Here is a 19,913-nt window from a genome sequence, read left to right on the forward strand (position 1 = left end):
ATGCAATGTTCTCAAACGGTTTCAAAATAAACGAGTGTGACAAGTGTGTCTATGTCAAAATTACTCAAAAGGGATGTGTCATTGTTTGTCTCTATGTAGACGAAATGCTAATTTTAGGTAGTAATATGGATGTCATAAAATCTACAAAACAAATGTTCTCTAGCTAATAAGTTTGACATGAAAGATTTAGGTGCCGCTAATGTTATCATAGGAATTAAGATCTCTAGGACGGATGATGGATTTGTTCTATCACAATCTCATTACATTGAGACGATTCTTGAAAAGTTCAAGAAATATAACACCACACCAAAAATTAAGGTCACCAGTTGATGTAAATCTTCATTTAGCTAAAAATACTGGAGAAAAAGGGCTCTTCTTATTTGGAACACGCATCCTCAATGATATGGTTAAATGCTTAACCTTAGAGTGCATAGTACGTGCAGGAAACTCCATGGTTTCTAAGCTCTTCAGTTCTTCTTTCACCAATATAGAATCCATTAGCACAGAAGACGTAACTCATTTAATTTCTTTGGACCAACTTTCTTAAAAACTGCAGTTCCAGAAAACAAACTGCAAGTGCTCCATAAAACTCTTCCGATCACATTCATTTACTTTTAGGTTAGGCGAAGTCCATCTTCATGACATTGAAAGCTATGAAAAACCTGCGAAAAAATGAATTACATGGGGCTTGCCAAGTTACTTCAAGTAATACCATGAATAAATCACTACATACAATGTTTGTGCACTACATCCAAAGACGTACACATTAGAATGCTGATGTATATAGATGACCATACTGATGTCTATAGATGATATAATCATTTGTAAGTCGTATTATGAGGGACATACCCAGTGTTTTATAAGTAGTGGTGTTTTAAGTACTATAGAAATAATGACCTTATAATACAAAATGTAGTAGGGAATCAATATCTAGTACAAACAATGAGAAGTCATACTAAATCAAAGCTTTTCTAGCTATGGCTAATCCATTACTTCTAGGAGGCAAATGACATGAGAGCTAAAAGGTTATATAAAGGATTCTGGCGGTTCTCTGTTTATAAATGTTTAAATGATAAACCCATTTGCACTAAAAAAAAAAAAAAAAAAAAAAAAAAAACCTTACCCAAAAAAAATGGACAACCGAACATGGAGAAATCGAAAATAGTCGTGGGAGAGTCAATGAATTATTTAAATAAAGGTGAACTATAAGGAATGTTACCTCTGAGCACACACAAAGTTGGTGGAAGTTCAACTAATGATTCACTATAGTTAAATAAATTTAAAGTTAAGAGTCGAACCCTCAAAAAGTCAAAATTATCAATTGTTAAGGCTGAGTCCAATGGCCCCATATCCTCTTAAAAGTGGAGTAGGAAGTGGTGGTTTTTACTCCCCATCCGGATTTCACTCTCTATATATAGAGAGTGATTTTGAGAAATGCAGAGTGCATTCTACGCAAGATCAATTGGAGTGGTTTGGAAAAACACAAATGGCGTCATTTGAAGTGGAGTAGTATTATTTGTGTCCCCACCAAATTTGGAATTGGAAGGTAACAAACTACTCCAGTTGGAGTGGAGTAGAATGTTTCACACCATTGGTTGAACAATTACTACTTTATATCCTCATAACACTGTTTTACAGAGGAATATGGATAGGGAGTTCTCAACCATTGGACTCATCAGCCTAAGAACTTAAAGAACTACATTAAGCAAACAATTAAGCACTCTCCAAAATTGCAAATACTCCAACTTTGAGAAATTCGTACTTCCATTCATTCATGCATCCACATGGAATCTTAGATCAATTAAAACCGACATGAAATTGATAGTGTTATAAACAGAAAAGTCAAAAATAAAGTGAATCTTAAGTTGGAAAAATTACTCCCTCCGTACTTACCAACCACCATTTTTCATTTGTAAAGAACGCCAAAAATCAAGTGGATGCAGAGATTGCAACGAAATCCACAACTAGTATGGTTCAGACAGGCAAACAATATCTGGCTTGCTTTCAGAACACAAATTTCTCAAAACACGGTGACTGGAGTTGTTAGCAATACCCCTTAAGTTCCAGGATAATACCCTCATTGGGCATGACATTATTTTGTTAGCTACAATATATATAACCTTCTACATAGGGTGTTATTTATGTAGAGCTTCCACTTGAGCAAGATACATCGCTTGGAGTTTTAGTAACATTGGGTGATCGCATGAGAGCTACCATCTAGTGTGTGATAGTGTGTTACTGTGACTACCATTCATAGTATCAATGGAAAAATAAAATAAAAATAAAAATAAAAAAAAAAAAAAAAAAAAAAAAAAAAAAATCGGGGATCATTTTTGTTTTTATATATCTTAATTTATATCCCCAATATTTTCGATATAATCAATATATATTCTTTGGCCTTTTCAATTCACTGATATAATTTTATTAATATCTCCGATATTTAGATAAATAACGATATATATTTAGCCATGTCTTTATATTTGGGTAAAATAAAGATATTTTGACTAGTGACCAAAAGTTATGTATCCTTGATATTTTAGTTAAACTGTTGGGTAGGGATGGAACTCGGGCGGGTTGGGTCGGGTTGAAGCCTAACTCGAACCCAACTCGAGTTTCAAATGTTTCAACCCGAGCCTGAGACCAAGCCCTAGTCGGTCATTAAATTTTCAGCCCAAGCCTAACTCGGGTTAGTTGGTTGGGTTGGTCAAGCTTATCGTGTTTCAATGAAGAACTCATTAGTGCCTTTTCACTGTTAAATAGGTAAATAACACCGAAATTGCAATCTTTTAACTAAATCAAATGGATTTGATTATTTAAAAGGGAAACGAACCTGATTGATTCCATTATTCTTTCTAAAATTGATATTCATAACTTTAATTTTGACAAGAATAAATCTCTAGAAGGAAACAATCTATCTATCTTCTATAATAGAAAATAACTCAGTTTTTCAAAAGAGTTATAAATGCTTAATTACTGACCTTGATTTTCTCAGGATTTGTGCTAATACAACTTCCCAAGTTCAATCCCTAATTAGGTAAATCTCAACTTCTATATTCTAACTTTCCTGTTAGTTACTCTTTTTCTAGACTTAATAGTTGAATTCTAAAACCCCTATTCTTCGATACTCGCCTACAAACTTTTTTCCACCTTTTAATAGATTGTCTTGCTTGAAGCTATAACTACATACATCAAAGAGCTCTTTCTTCATTCCAGGTTGGTCCTCTTTTTACATTATTAGTGGCAGTCCAAACAAAAAAAGAGAGTGGGGTTTGTTGCCACTTGTAATTTTCATAAAAAAATTCTTTGAATTTCGACACGTCTTCTAGATTTTAAATACACATCATATTGAAGTATACCCAGTCATGAACCTATATTTTGAAATCTCCGCCATCAAAAGATATAGTTTTTTCAGTGGATTTTGAAGTGGTAGGTTTTGGTGTGGTTTTATTAATTGGAGAGCAAACAAAGAGTTTATTGATGAATGGTTTGGTGTTTTTGTAAGTGGGGTTAAAGGGGTTGAGACTTGAGAGTATGTTGAAGGAAATTTGAGGAGTTTGTTACTTAAGAATTAAAATTATATTGCTCTAATATACATACACTATTCTGTCTCATGTTGAATTCTGATGCTAGCTTAACATGGATAGGATGGCGGCGCGTCATTCAATTCGTTCGGGTTTCGTAATAGTATGGATTTGTTTTTGTAGTGAGGTTTACTGTCGTTGGTTTTCTTACAGAATAGGTTTTACAGTCTTGAGTGAATCTGTGCAAGCAATAGTATAGATATAGCATTGACTCATTGGTTTATGGACAAAAAACAAGATGAGTTTCTACCAAATTTCCTTGTTTTGAATCATTAGTGGATGTTGACTAATTTATTTATTTATTCTACAGAATTTCTTAGAATAATTTTTTAAAAGACTATTACAAACTATTGCCAATTCTTAGTTGCTATTGCTAATCCAAAGCCAGAAAGCTCGAACACTTTGAAATAGGCAATAGTTTCGATCGATTCTAACTTTAAACCTCATTCAATGGATTGGATTTTAAGAATCAACAAATAGATTGGGTTTTAAATTTAAAATTTTGATTTTCTTAGTGCATATCTTAAGAGATAAATCTGATGCATCACCATTCTAGATCACCTTTTAATATATTGTAAAATAGCTCTTGCTTGAAGCTATAACTACATTTACAATGTAACTTAATATTTCTTTTTTAACTTAATATTTGCATTGTAACAAGGTTGGAAAATACAATTGGTAAAACCTTTTTATATTTAGTAGCAGGTCTTGGTTACAAATGAGATTAAACTTAAATTTTATGCACTTTTGTAAATTCAGAGTACCGTAGGCATGGGTCGTGACCAGTATAATATAAGAGAAGGAATAAAAGATATACATGCATAAATACACACGCCTTGGGTTTTTTTGTTATTTGATATTCTAACCCGATCCCAATCTAAAATTGAGTCAGGCTTTGATTTTACAAAACCAAACCCAGACCATAAATATGAAATATTAGCCCAAAACAATAAAAATCGAATTTTAACCCATTGGGCTTGGGCTAATCTGACCCAAATTCAATCCCTATTTTTGGGTCGATTAGAATTGAGCATAGCTAGTAAATTCGTGGACGGCAAAAGTTTGATACGACAATTATTCGCTTACGATTCGAAATTTTCAACAATAATATTTTAAATATTCGGTCCAATAAAACCCTAACGGTAAAAATACGATATACGTGTTTCAAACGAGTATAATACGAATGCATTCCTTTAAAATTTGGCTATATATTTTATATTTAAAACTTTGATATATAAGTACATAACGTTTTTATTTTTATTTTTACAATTTTATTCATGAAAAAATAATACAAATATCAAATTTTTGGTTCTACTTCCTATTACTAACACATTTATTTTTGGTTCCAACTACGGTCCAGTCCGTTTTTTTGAATTTCAAAGATCTGGACATTATAATTCGGCAATTATAAGCCCAGCCCAATCAATTTGCGAATTAAACGGTATTATTCAAAAATTCGCTAACTTATTCATTTTATTTGCCAAACCTTATAATTCGCGAATAATTGGGTGAATTGCTAGCTACCACTTTTTGCCGTGTTTCAAGACTTTCAACGAAATGGATGTGGGCGTGCTTATAATGCACTTCTAATTTGGGACAACTCTTCGTGACAATGTACGGGCACTCACTTGAGATTTGGAAATGAGCTAAAGATATTGTACTACGTCTGATCCAAAAACCGTGTGGGCAAAACATGAAAGTGAGAGTCCAACCTACGTCAAAACCGATGGCGCAGATACCAAAAACACACGTGGGCTTAATACCACTCACTGTAGGACTTACAGTAAGTGGATAGTAAAGTAATAAAAAAAAAACAAAAAAAGTCTCCAAGACATAAAAATGATATAAAAAGTAACCCTTTCAGTCATTTCATCGAAATTTCAGCTTCTGACTTCTGAGAGCTCAGATTCAGAATCCACGTTTCTAATTATTCAGGTTGAGTTTCAGTTAAATTAGTTATTGGTTATTGGTTACTTGAGATTCTGAGAAGCAAAAAATCATTAGAACAGATCTGTTGTTGTTATGAGCCGGGACAAACGTGGGCGGGACCCAACCCCAAACCAGGGTGAAGCCGCTGCTGATCAACCTGAAAAGAAACGCCCCGCTCTCGCTAGGTAACTTATTATTTTGGTAATTTTTTTAAAATTTTATTTAGAAATTTAATATTATATTGTTTTTGCAGTGTTATAGTGGAAGCTCTGAAAGTCGATAGTCTGCAGAGACTTTGCTCATCCTTGGAACCTATTCTACGCCGAGTTGTAAGATTTATCCTTTTATACTATACATTAAAAGTTGATGTCACATAAAATCTATCACTATTTACATTTATCGGAAATTAGATACATAAACTTCTTCATTCTATTCTATGTGACACTACCTTTTACCAGCTACTTCAATTCATGTATCAGTTTTGTTTAAACACTCGTTAAGTTGTACTTGAGTTCAAGTAATGTTTTAGAAAAATGAAAAACTCAAGTTTACTCAATTTAGTTTTTGTTTGTTCTTTTTCGTGATGGCATCCGGAAGACTTTATTTTTTCTTGGGGCGTAGATATACTGTTGTCGCCAATGAAGCAATGCTCCTGGATAAATGGTCGTGGGGTGTATTGTAAGGGAAAGCCTGATATTGGCATAAGGTGATAATCGATAAAGTTGGTCATGGCAGTTCATAACTCGTTGCAGAGTTGCAGCACTTCTAGGGTGACCCTTTAGGGAGTTATAACTGACTTGTGGCCCAAGCTTGTCAAGTTTCTTCTCTTTAGAACCTGGAACAAAGACTTCATATTTCCTCCTGGAGAGTTATTTTGGTTGGGACAACCATTGACAGACCAATTTTGTGACATATATCACTTAGCTTGCAATAAGGATGCATTTATCTCCGACAATATGGTGGTAAATTGGACGTCCTAGAATGCAATGTGGCCTCAAGGGTGGTATGTTGGACGGCCTAGAATGCAATGTGACCTTAAGACACCTTGAATATTTTTTCTCTTAATGGCTTCATTAATAGTGCAAGGTGGATTTTTTTTTGGGATAAATATAAAAGGTGTTGGCTACAAAACCAAAAAATAACTGGGAAGAATGTACGGGAATCTTTACCAAGCTTTATCCACGCAACATATCGCGGAGGCTTTTTATGCTCATGATATTCTGAGGCTCTTTTCCCATGACACAAACAGATTTCGTGCAATTTCCGTCCCCCTTAGAGTGTCCTTCTCATGATCGGAATTTCACAAAATAATTTAAGTTATCAATAACTTGAACAAGACTTTCAACTTGCCCCCAAGAGAAATTAAAGATGCCAGATCTTTCAAATGTCGACAAGGAGACCAAGTAGCACATTTAATGGCATATTGTGCTGGTAAGGCTTTCGTCAGCCCTTTACAAGGACTGAGAAGACGTGGATCGTCTTGTGTCTTGTCCATTTGCGGCGGAGTTGTGGCTCATATTTTTATCATTATTGAATCAATCGTGGACACCTCCCTTATGGATCCACTCATTGTGTTTTGACAAATATGAGATGTTTGATGGACCACATACTGAAGGCTTTCATTATTCTTGCATAATGAAGGCATAAGTGAAGTTTTGATCATGATGAAGAGATCTACAATTGGTTATTCTTGAGGTGCAGGAGACTTTGTTTGGTTAGGAATGGGAAATCTGACTTGCGAGAGATACAGGTTCCAAGATTTTGTATTTGTATGGACTATGGAGTTAAATATTTTTGACACGTAGTAAGTTTTGGATTGTAATGCTTTAGCCTTCCTAAGGAACGAGGGTCAGACTTTCTTTAATCAATCAGTAAAAGAAAATTCAGATTAACTTTGGTGGTGACTCATTTAGATGTTGAAGATAGACAGCTGAGAGTGCATTCGAAGGGAAAGAACTCAGCTTGCCAGGGAAACTATGCTTATCTCTTAATTTACTCAACTGAGCATTTGATATTTATCTTGTTTTTTGCATCCAGGAGGTTGTTCGTGTGAGTAGTATTAGGTAAAAACATAGTAATTCTAGAATCATCTAAAAAGTAAGTTTATGGAAGTAGCCTTTTCATCAGTGCTTACAACTGTTACTTGAATTCTTGGGATGATGTAGGCATCAACTTATTGTGCTATGTCCTCTTTTCAGGATATCTTGTGATTTTGCTTTATGCCAGTACTCTTAAGTTAAATTCTGTTCTCTTGCCGTATTTAAGAAAGAAATGAAAAATATAACTAGAAGGATGAGAAAGAACTAATATTACGGTGAAATGTATGCATACGGTTAAGTTTTGATCAACTGCCTAGACATTACTGGGTGATCAATTTTGAATCCCCTCATGTAGGAAAATAGTCAAAATGGTAAGTAACATTGCCTTGAAGGCAAATAAGTTATTTTAGTATCTGCAAGTTTGACACAACTGAGGAATGTTTTCTGTAACTATTGATTTTTTTAATATATATATTCATCTAGTCCTTTCATTGCTGGGAGAGTTTCCCGAATGAATATTTTAAATCGAAATATTACTCATGAAAAAATTCCAAAGAAAACGGATTATCATTGCACATTATAAGATATGCATTTTTGAATGTCCAACATTTGATAGCAACAAATTTTTCAGTAAGAAGATGTTTTGATTTGTTACATTGTTGAGTTTAAATTCTGAAAAACATGTGATTGTTGAAGGATATTAACCCTCATTTTCCCGCAAGAAAAATTTGCGATGGGGGCAACTATGTAGGAAAACGTTTAAAGGTAAAAACTAAGTGAGGAAAATTTTCTGCCTATTGATAAGCAATTAATCATGATATAATAGTAATTTTATGGGAAGATCTAAATCTTCCACAGGAATATGTTGAGTCAACAGGCCTCTACTTTTCATTAGTTATTTCCCCCTCTTAGATCTTTTAACTAAGTGGTTTCCTCTGATTGCTAAGCAGGTTAGTGAGGAAGTTGAGCGTGCTCTTGCAAAGTTGGGTCCTGCAAAGCTTAATGGAAGGTGCAGATCTGCATTTCATCTTTTGTCAGGAACCTAGATATTAGATACTTAGTCTTAGGCACGGATCTTCTGAACAAACATTCTTACACATTTCACATAATTTGTATCAAATACAGTAGCCATGTTCTGTTTTCATATATGAGATATAATAATTATTATTATAAACTTATTATATTTACTGACATTCTTTATGTTGAGGGGGTTTGCAGCTAAGTGTGAAGTGTAGACAGATAGTATATTAGATCTACGTGACTTTTGACTTTTGACTTGTTTCATCTGATTGCTTGTTGTGCACCCATCATCATGTGTCCGTTTAAGACGAATATTATATTGTAAAAGAAAGGTACACTTCTCCACACCAATAGAAGCAGACTAGTACAAGCTCTTGAGGCATATGAGCTAGTCTACTTAGAGTTTAGACGATTAAGGTGATTGAACATTTTTTTTGCCGGACTCTGATTTTGTAGCCTTTATGGAACAAATTCTTACCCTTGGTTTCTACTGACACCATATGTGCCATTATATATTGACTAGATAACTGCGAGCAAGTGGGGGCGTGAGTGGAGGGTGGAGGAGAGAGAGGAGAGATGGGTTTGTGCGTGGGGAGAGAGAGGGTTGGGTTTGGTTGAGAAGGAGGGTTGAGCAAGTAAAGAAGAAGGGGGGTACGGACAGACACCAACGAAGTGGTTTTTTTGTTGCCTTTTGGAAAGTCAAACCAAGAGTTCTCTACTGGTGGAAAATTCTTTCGTTAGGGTCTTATTACATAATTTATATATGGAAAGCAATTTCTTTTTTCCATGTGCATTTGATGGACAGTCGAGGATTGCTATTTAACTTGCTATCATTATTTTTTGATAGGTAAAAACTATTGGGATCCAAGTCTAGTAACTACTATCACAAACTTTACTAACTAGGCACCTTTACCTTATTTTTCCCTATTAGGCAACTAAGTAACTTGGTTCCCTTTCGAAACGTTCTCTTTTGTGGCAGAAAAACCAAATGATCGTCCGAAGACGTTTACTGTTTCTTGAAATTAAGATGCAAATAGGTGAAACCGTGAATGAGAAAGACTCCATGTTACATGGACACAACGTATTTCAAAAATAATCCATGTGGGATACGTGTCCGTGTCAGACACACACGGGCACATATTGTATATAATATACTTAACCTTTTGATATTTCACCGTGTCAGATAATTTGTATCTGTGTTGGATACACACACATCCATGTCATAAAAACTTGATACTAGTAATTAGTAAAATTGGTTAGCCTGTCAGTATTGCTCTTGCACAGTTGGTTCGATCTAAGTGGTCCTATTTCGATCTAAGTGGTCCTATTTCGAAGATGGTGACGGTGCAAACACATTATGTGCTTTTAACCTCTGTAACATGGACACGCCATATCTTGAAAAAATTCCGTGTCAGAAACGTATCCACGTGTCCGTGTTGGACACATATCAGACACATTTTGTATGTGATTTACCTCGATATTTGATATTTTGCCGTGTCGGATACGACCGTGTCAATGTAACTTAGCTTTTAACCCAACTCAAGCAGAGCTCTTTAAATCATTAAAAGATATGTTTCATTCCCAGTAAGATACTCAAAACCAACCTTACGAGGATGCTAAGAATAGGCACTTACCCATCCCAAAGGCACTTAAGTACAAAATACAAAATTATAACACAATGCTATCGCAATAACATACAAAATGACAAAACCTTTTATAAAGTAATGCTTCTCTATTGTATTGTAGGCTATCTTGGCCTATTTTTATTAATTAATTTAAGGAAATATTTACTAAGCAAAAAAAGTAAAAAAGTTACAATAAAATAAAGTGACAAAGCCTCAAATTTCTAAGCTCTTTGTCTTTCATCAAAAGATTGTATGCACCCCTATCCTTTTGCTAAAGAATCCTCAGATTCTGTTCCTTCTATAGCAACGAAACTATTGGTTTTGGTAGAGGACATGATGCATCTAGGGTTCTAAAACCTTGATTTTAGTCCCATATTTGTTTATGTATTATTAGGGAATTTTAGAGGCATGTTTGGCTGCTTATTTGATGTTTTTAGCATAGACTATTTTTAGGCTTATATTCAATTCCGAAAATAAGATGTTTTTAGTTCCAAATTGAATTAGAAGTCTAGCTTCTAAATTCAATAGTTGCTTGAGTCTATAAATAGAGTTGTAGTCCTTTGGTCATAGTTAGAGTTGAAGATTAATAAGAGTTTGGGCAATAGTGTGGGGATTTGGTTGGAACACAATAGGAGAGTATTTGAGAACAAGGAAAATGATATACACAAGATTTTGGTGGATATTAAGGAGTTATTGTATAATTGGTCAAAGAATGAGTTGAGATTTCTTGATTTTATTTGTAATTGGGATACACTAGTGTTGTAATTTTGCTTTTGGGAGTCTTGTGGGATGTGGTTAGCGACTCCTAATTTCTCACTAAGGTTAGCTATCTTGTTTGTAACATTCTTAATATTATTGGGAATGAAATTTAACTTTTACGGATAAAAAAAAAAAAAGATTAATAAAAGTTTTGAGTCTAGAGAAATGTTTTCTTTGTGTAAAATTCTTGTTTAGAGTTCGTGTTCTTTGTGAGGCACAAAGTTGTCGAACCCATAAATTGATGTAGGATTTGGAATTACGTTCCAAAGTCTTATCTTGGACATATGTGTCCATCAAGATGGCCAATCCGTATAGCCTTATTAGAAAATATCCTTATTAGAAAGAGGGTGGATGATAAGTTGATAACTTGCTGTCTAAATTACTATGAAATGGTGCAGGCCAACTACAGTGCATCTTATGCAAATTGATAAGTCCGACCCTTTGCACCTTATGCGCTTATGCCCCTGAATGAACTGTGTAACTCCCAAATTTTCATCATATTTCAAACTCCAGTTGTTTTACTTAGGTAGCTCTGTCTAGGATAGATTTGTCCATAGTTATCAATATCATACTATACATGATACATATCGTATCGAAAGCAAATCAAAACGTATCACACTACTGTACCGAAAGTTGTATGTATCACACGATACGGGAACCATAGCGATATAGCCTGTATCGAGCGATACTAATGCAGATTAGATGCACTTCAAACACATGAAATGTTGAATTTTTTTTACCTGAAAAAGATTTTTTAAGATTTATTTAATTTTTTCTTATCCTTTATTAGCTTTAGAAAGCCATTTAAGGTTTTAGGATATGATAAACAACAGCTAGCTTACTCATTTAACAACTAGCTTATCCCTTTATGTCTAATACTAATTTGGGCCTAATAGTTGAAAATGATGACATTTTGTACCATACACTAGTAGTATTGTGTGTGGTGAGACTTTTTATCTATAAAACTTACATGCACAAGCACAAGCACATAAAACTATACTAAAAAAAATGAGGTGTATCACGATACAATTCAATATTCGATACATTAAAATGAAAAATGATACAAGATAAGATATATGCTTTGATAACTATGGATTTGTCGCATTTGTTTCGTTAGGTCTCAGTGCATGAATATTGAAGGTATAGCATGTAAGAATTGTTGTCCTGTTTAATTCAATAGGGGTATTGATGCTCTTTTTTTTTTTCCACGGGTGGTTCATCTAACCCATTGGTGCAGCAGGTCTTCTCCAAGACGCATAGAAGGTCTCGGTGGAAGAAACTTGCAGCTGCAATTCAGGTCTAGATTGTCCCTCTCGCTCTTTACAGGAGGCAAAGTAGAAGGGGAACAGGGGGCTGCAATCCATGCTGTTTTGCTTGATGTGAACACAGGCCTTATTGTAACATCAGGACCAGAGTCTTCAGTAAAATTGGATGTTGTTGTGCTTGAAGGTGATTTCAACAATGAAGATGACGAGAGTTGGACTCAGCAAGAATTTGAAAGCCATGTTGTCAAAGAGCGTGAAGGAAAGAGACCTCTTCTGACGGGAGACCTGCAGGTGACTTTGAAGGAAGGTGTAGGAACCCTGGGTGAACTCACATTCACTGACAACTCAAGCTGGATTCGTAGCAGGAAGTTCAGGCTTGGGCTAAAAGTTGCGTCAGGCTTCTGTGAGGGCTCACGTATCCGTGAGGCTAAAACAGATGCTTTCACTGTGAAGGATCATAGAGGAGAATGTAAGTTCATTTATTGCTATACATACACATACATGTGCTTACATAGTTTTGAGTAGATTTGTGTATAATTGCCTCAGTTTCTTACCCACTGTCATTGGACCCACATTGCATCAGCAAAATGGAGAAGCTGTTATTTTTTTGTTTTTGCTCGGTTAAGTGAAATATCATTAATAAAGGAGAAGTAGGCTGAGAAGGCCTACATTACAAGAAAGAATCAAGAACTGAAAACATTTACAATAAAAGAAACTACGTAAGAAAAAATCAAGAACTCCACCATCACCCCATGTCTAAGAACATAAGACGATCCCACCTAGCTACAAAAGACTCAAAGAAACATCTTCTAAACTCTTTGAAGACTTTAGATCATTGATATAATAAGGCTTTTATCGATAGAATCGCCTTCTTAAACGAAACTGAGATGCCGTCAAAGTGACGACGGTTTTGCTCCAGCCAAATGCCCTACATGATCGCAAAAGGTAATAAGCTCCACAGACAATTTCCTGAAGAAGAGAATGGACCATGACCCCAACCCTTAAACAAATCCAATACCTGGCCCGGGCATACCCAAGTCACTCCAGACTCTAGAAGAAAAGCAGACCATATTTTCCAAGAAAAAGGGCACTAAAGAAGGACATGATTTACAGACTCACCAAAGAAGCTGTTATTGATTTATTTTGTGAGGATAATCATGTGGTTCTGAACCTCATACTTGTAAATCAGTCCAGTCCAAAACTTCTAGACTCTAATGAATAGTAGTTTTATAAATAGCTATGGGGCCATCCATTTTTGTAGTTTGATAACGGAATGATTGTCTCTCTCTTAGGGCTGGTGGTCAATTCTAAATTTTATATGCAATTTCTCCTTGTGATGTTGGCCTAATTTGGATATGTTTACTCATACTCCACAGTATACAAGAAACACTATCCTCCCGCATTGAATGACGACGTGTGGAGATTGGAGAAAATTGGCAAGGATGGGTCATTCCACAAAAGGTTGAATAAGGCCGGGATATACAGTGTTGAAGATTTTCTCCGGCTCGTAGTTCGGGACTCTCAAAGATTGCGAACTGTAAGGGTGTTGTATACATTTGCTGTATTAAAGTATGCATTTTAAAATCTCCATGCCTGTTGACTTTTATATTTCTCAGTTCTTTTATTTGTTTCCCCTTCTTATCTTATATAGGTCCTTGGCAACGGTATGTCAAACAAGATGTGGGAGGTCCTTATAGAGCATGCAAAGACTTGTGGTATGGGTGGAAAGATTTATGTTTATTATGCTGATGACACGAAGCATGTTGGCGCTGTTTTCAACAATATCTACGAGTTCATTGGTCTTATTGCTGGTGAACAGTATTGTCCAGCTGATTCTCTTTCTGATAGCCAAAAGGTGTGTTTCCCATTTACTAATTGGGATGCAATCCTTTGCTGTGTTTTCTGTGTTTGAACCCTATAATGTGATTCTAGCCTATTTTCATGGCAAGTGTGGTCCATAGGGTGATAGAGGGATTCCAATACATGGACTTCTTTCTGATTCCATTTTAGGTTTGTTGGTTTGAGTAAATCTGATTGTTATGAAGTAAAGCTTGTGTAGAGGCTAGTGTGTTAGTTAAGGTTTTTAAAAGCAACTTGGTCATTTTACATCAATTTAATTTAAAAACGAAAGGAAGAAGGGACAAAAACATTTTTCTTTTTCAATTCGCAATAACATAGACTTTTCGCAGACCTGGAAACTCTGAGCAGAATTCCTGAATTTTGAGGCCATGAAATTTCGAAACTGTTAACTATTGTCTGTAGTAGGTTAAGAAAAAGAAAGGGAAAAAAGATGTGATATCAGCAAGTTAACAGACAGGATCAAAAGGGGATAAGGGAAAACTCAGATGGATGGATTTTTATTTTGTTTTCTTTTACTTTTCACTGATTACTGAAATTAGCATTTGCATTTGGAAGAGTGGTAAAAGCGGTTTTGTGTGTTATCCGATGTATATTCGAGGGGTAATTTTGTAAGTTATCCTCCACAGCACGTAGTTTTCTACATCTACTTCATAGGTGCTGCCATTGTTTAGAATTTGTCGAGTGACGAATATTTCGTACAGTGAAACTGCGTAGGGAACCGTGTATATGTCCCTTATATATTTTCCTTAAAAAGGGAAGGCCATACTTTTAGTGAACATGTAACCGTACACTGTATTGCAAAGTTGGTCCTTGAAAATACAATTTCACTAAATTACTTTCTTCTCTTTCTTAATATCTCTTTTCACTTGTGAAATTCGTATATAAATATCTACTTTCTGTCGTCTCCAATTCTCAAAGAACACCAATTTCCTGAAAAAAATTTGGCCTTAGATACTTTGAACCCTGCCATACCCGATATTCAGTACCTAGTATTGGTTCATCAGTATCATGCTTTTATTGAGTGTACACATCTGATTTATTGAAGAACTTGAATGGTGATCAACTCTCTCTCTGGCATGGTTGTGATGGGGTATTGAAAGGTGTGAGGTAGGTGTTGCGGGAAACGGGACAAAAGGATTGAAAAGTGTAAGGAAAACTGATAGGGACTGGAGGAGTTATTGATTGATGCAGAAAACTTTGTAACTGTACCAGTCGACACTTTACATGAGTAGTGTGAGTTGTGTGTCAAACGAATTATTTCGCACAATTAAGTCCAACCTGTATGACTTGGATGTGTCACCCTGAGTTTGTCCGAGTTTATACATCTACAGCCCCCGTTAGTCTGTATCAATTTGTCAGCTGCGGAAGTGAAAAATTAATAATATATTCCATAGGTAATGTCGTGTATTACAGATTGCTAAGTGGGAAGACACTTCTATTACAGTTTACCCTTGATGCTTTCCAGCCTTTGTTTCCAAATTATAAACAGGAAGAGTTGAATAGAATGCTTATGTTGGTGCAGGTTTATGTGGATGCCTTGGTGAAAAAGGCATATGATAATTGGATGCATATCATTGAGTATGATGGCAAGGGATTTTTTAGTTTCAAGCAGAGCAATGGATCAAGTAGTTCTCAATCTGAGGTTTCAATAGGTGCACAAGACTATGCTTCATCATTTGATCAGAATGTATTACGTCCGCTCCTTCCAGATCCATCAGAACAGCCTTTGTCGCATTCAAGTTTGAGTGCTGGAGGTAATAATTTTTTCCTAATACTAATAAGTATAACAGTAGTGTTGGTAATAGTTCTTCACTGTTAAAGATCATCTTCTGTGTCAAAAAATACTAGAAAAAAGAATTGTGAGATTTTGATCTGGAAATCACTTCAAATTAGGGGTGCCACTTTTTTCCGAAAACCCAAATTTTCCGAATTCCGATCCAATATTTTTCCGAATTTGGCAATGATATTTGTGTTCCGATATCTGAAATTTCGATATCCGATTTTTCCGATAAATAATTGGATCGGAATTGGATGTGTTTTCAAAATCCGATCCAATCCGATTTCCGATTAATTTCTGAATTTTTAACATATATCTGTATTTTTCATATAGTTATTAAATTAAAACTACATATAGTTTACAAACCAAATAAAAACCCTAGAGAAGTAGAACATTGTCTTTCTCATAACTTCAAGAAATCAATATTGTCATTCTAGTATGTCTCTCTTTCTCCCATCTTCTTATTTACTGAATTAATACATTAATATGAAGAAAAAACTTGCTGAATGAACATGTTAAAAGGTCTAAGTTGTTTACTGAATTAATACATTTTAAAATGATTGCTAAATGAATGTATTAACTGGATAACCTAAAAGAATCTGATTATATAATTCAAATTTTCGATTTACTTCCGAATTTTGCCGATTTCGAAATTTCTGAAAATTTTCCGATTTTTCGAGCTTTCCGAATTTGGAAAAGAAATTGTCATCTAAAAAATAATTGGATCGGATTTGAAAAGGATATTGCCATTCGAAAAAAATTGGAAAATTTTCCGAAAGCCCTTGATCCGATTCAAAGTCACCCCTATTTCAAATTGTTAAACTCTGCAGGGCTTTCCACGAGCAACTTATAGTAACTATTTATATGGTCTTAGTTTATTGTAAAGTGAGCCCTAGTTCAGGGGGTGAAAGAATACACGTTCAATTTAAAGTTGTTGAATTGAGTCCTTTCATGATAAGCATTTAACTATACATAATATACACAAGACCAAAGGTTGACCTACACAGGACATGTCATTTTCTCTAATTTTCAGTTGTTGCTCTTTGAAAAGAAAAATTATTAACAGTAAGCTAAGTGCTTTAGAATGGGCACTTGTGTCGGTATTTGACACAAGTACATGTATCTGTGCTTAGGGCTGTCAATGGATCGGTTTGGGTCGGGTTCTGGAAAATCCGAACCCAAACCGGTAAGTAAATTGGGAACCCGAAACCAAACCGAACTGATAATATTATATTTCATCCGAAACCGGACCGATAAGATATATTGTAAACCGAACCAACCCGAACCGAAAACTATCAAATCAATTAAATTGATTAATTTCAGTCACATAATTGATAAATATATACAAAATTAATCATAAATATTACTAAAATGCCATCTTATCGGTTCAGGTTCATATCAGTCGGTTCGGTGGAGGGCAAACCTGAAACCAAACCAATGTCGTATAGATTCGGTTTCGGGTCGGTGGAGGGCAAACCAAATTATCAAAACCCAAACCGTTTTTTATCGGTTTGGTTTGGGTCGGTTATCGGGTTATAAAACCCATTGCCAGCCCTACCTGTGCTTGACACGAGTACATATACAAGTATTTGACTCGTGTAGTTAATTCGGTGTTTGACAGAGAATAATCCCCCACTCAAAATTAAGATGGGGACACAGACTGTGTTATGATCTGTGTTCGGACTAGCTCACAGCTCCATTTAATAAACTTTAAGATGTGATTTATTTGTTCTCAAAAATCAAAACCACCTTATCACATATATCTTCAAATTAACCCCAAATATTGCTCAAGTCCAGTATTGATTGTTGTTTTTTTTTTTAGCTCCTGGCGATTATGGCAATCAGGCAACCAGATACTTGACGCATTCCCAACATGTAAATTCAAACTCCTATGTTCAGTTAGGTGATGCTTACACTCCACAGAACCCATCAATCGCCTCACAGCAAACTCCAATAACAAGAAATGATAAGATGGTTGGGCTGGCCCTGGGCCCACCTCAACCATCTCCATCGGTGTTCCAGAATGTGAGCTCCTCTACGGATCCTTTAAATGTCTCTTATGATGACTGGTCCCGCCACCGTGACAACAGAGGAGTAGATGACTTCTTCACGGAGGACGACATTCGCATGAGAAGTCACGCGATGCTTGAGAATGAGGATATGCAAGATCTGCTTCGTAACTTCAGTATGGGCCATAGTTCTATAAATGCATCAGATGATTTGTACCCTTTCTCGCCTTTCATTCCCTTACCATCAACAAACTACAGCTATGAGGATGACCACACTCGTCCATCAGGTAAAGCGGTGGTAGGATGGCTCAAGCTGAAGGCAGCTTTGAGGTGGGGCATCTTCATCAGGAAGCAAGCAGCTGTAAAGCGAAGAGCGCAGCTTGTGGAGCTGGATGATTAATAATCAGCTACTCATGCCATGGGATTATGGGGTCTGCTTTCCCCGTTCTGCTTTACCAAATCTTCCTTTGGACTTCTACTCAGAAGTCACAATCAACCTTGTGCTGTTCTTATGTTGTTTGTTGGCCGACTGCTACGTTTCCCTGCCTACCTGTTCCTGAGAGGGGGTTGTTGTACAGTTTCTTTCCTTGTAACTCCATGTTATTCTGTTGTACCGTACCTTTTCTGGATGTAGTGTATTGTTGCATTTCGGTTGATTTGGCCAACGCTTGACATCTTTGGACGGGGCCATTGTTCAGCGCTTGAAATGTTAAAAAGACTGATTGATGTAAGTTCTAATATTTTAATCTTAATTTATTTCTCTCATTTAGGAAGCATTAAACAATCATCAAGACTCAAGATTGTCATTCGCTAGTGCTAGTTCTTCTCACATAAAGATGCTAAGTATTGTTTTCTTACGCCGCATTTGCTGTATGTAGCTTGATGGTATACTTGCTATTATTTTAGCTTGATGCGGTAGAGAAGACATTAGACATCAACATTGGAGTATTGGACTACGAGTATAAGCAAAACACTAATTGTTTCTGAACACTATCGTGAGATACACAGTATCTGTCTTTGACGGAAGGGATTCTCCAATGCGGTGACTGATGAAGTTGGAAGGTGGCAGTTTCTGCTTCTATGTATGGTTTACCATGATAACTTTTGTTGTAAATTTTTGTTGATTGACGTTTTCCTTTGGCTAATGTTAGAATACTAATAATTGAGGGGACTAGGACAAACAATCTAAGATCGCTGGAGTATACTTTGTTTGGTGCGGAATTAACTGGATCGGAACCAAACGCCTTACCAGCATCGAACACAATTCGGTTGCTTCATACTGATTGCGTGAATTCGTTGATGCGGCTTAGATCCCACCCATTTAAAGCTTTTTAAATCCCATGGCCTAGTTTGAGATCAAAAGACAAAGAATCTTTATGAAAATGGTAAAAAATAATGTGTTCATGAAAATGTTACTAAAAATATTGAGAATCTTCATGTAAATCTATATCTAGAAATAGGTCCAATTTCAATTCAAAACAATTGGTGAGTTTTGGGATAATGACTCACAAAACTATTTTCATCAATTAAATAACTCACGGACCCAATTTCTTGATTTTAATAACAAAATAAGTTGGCCCGATTTATTTTATATTTTTTAAATACTACTTTTATCCTTTCCTATTAATAAACAAAATTACGAGTGAGAAAACCCAAAACCCCTTTCTTCTCCAACTGACTTTACTTTTTGATTTATGATGCACCTCATCAAACTACAAATTGAATTTCTTCCCTGTTTTAATCAAACGAAATTACGAGAGAGAAAACCCAAAACCCCTTCCCTGTTTTAATCAAACGAAATTACGAGAGAAAAAAATCTAAAACCAAAGTCGAGAAATAGACGAAGTTATGCGAAGCTTCAGTTATTTTAAAGAAGTTGAACAAATATGGTAACAATTATCCAACAAATCAAAGACATTGAAGATGAAGTATCACACCATTATCATTTTATTTTATTTTATTTTTATTTTTATTTTTTAATTAAACCCTGATGGATCTTTAGCTCAAATGGGAGAGCACTTTGGAGATATCCAAAGGTGATGGTGGTTC

At 35.5% G+C, this 19,913-nt stretch overlaps 1 protein-coding gene across 4 annotated transcripts; it reads left to right on the forward strand.

Annotated features, from left to right (window-relative positions):
- Nucleotides 1-5,351: 5,351 nt before the first annotated feature.
- LOC147509694 (calmodulin-binding protein 60 B-like) lies at nucleotides 5,352-19,048 on the forward strand. Of its 4 annotated transcripts, none has more exons than XR_015218584.1 (9): nucleotides 5,352-5,695; nucleotides 5,764-5,839; nucleotides 8,500-8,558; nucleotides 12,194-12,687; nucleotides 13,595-13,755; nucleotides 13,870-14,073; nucleotides 15,601-15,832; nucleotides 17,678-18,591; nucleotides 18,743-19,048. XR_015218584.1 is itself a non-coding variant. In XM_086601934.1 (8 exons), exons 1-8 carry the CDS (start codon nucleotides 5,604-5,606, stop codon nucleotides 18,262-18,264), a joined length of 1,905 nt encoding a protein of 634 aa, XP_086458060.1. In that variant the 5' UTR covers nucleotides 5,352-5,603; the 3' UTR covers nucleotides 18,265-18,629. The 4 variants fall into 4 exon arrangements, 2 of the variants coding, with proteins under 2 accessions (XP_086458060.1, XP_086458058.1); XR_015218583.1 differs by having other exon boundaries at nucleotides 5,440-5,695; nucleotides 12,191-12,687; XM_086601934.1 differs by lacking the exon at nucleotides 18,743-19,048 and having other exon boundaries at nucleotides 17,678-18,629.
- The last annotated feature ends 865 nt before the right edge of the window (nucleotides 19,049-19,913 follow it).

Source organism: Coptis chinensis, chromosome 3 (genome assembly GCF_015680905.1).
Source record: "Coptis chinensis isolate HL-2020 chromosome 3, ASM1568090v1, whole genome shotgun sequence".
Taxonomy (NCBI): Eukaryota; Viridiplantae; Streptophyta; class Magnoliopsida; order Ranunculales; family Ranunculaceae; genus Coptis; species Coptis chinensis.

Coding starts and splice junctions, on each gene's coding strand:
- LOC147509694 (XM_086601932.1), top strand. CDS start 5,604: ATGAGCCGGGACAAACGTGGGCGGGACCCAACCCCAAACCAGGGTGAA. Junction 8,559..12,190: donor CCTGCAAAGCTTAATGGAAG/GTGCAGATCTGC, acceptor CCATTGGTGCAG/CAGGTCTTCTCCAAGACGCA. Junction 15,833..17,677: donor TTCAAGTTTGAGTGCTGGAG/GTAATAATTTTT, acceptor TTTTTTTTTTAG/CTCCTGGCGATTATGGCAAT.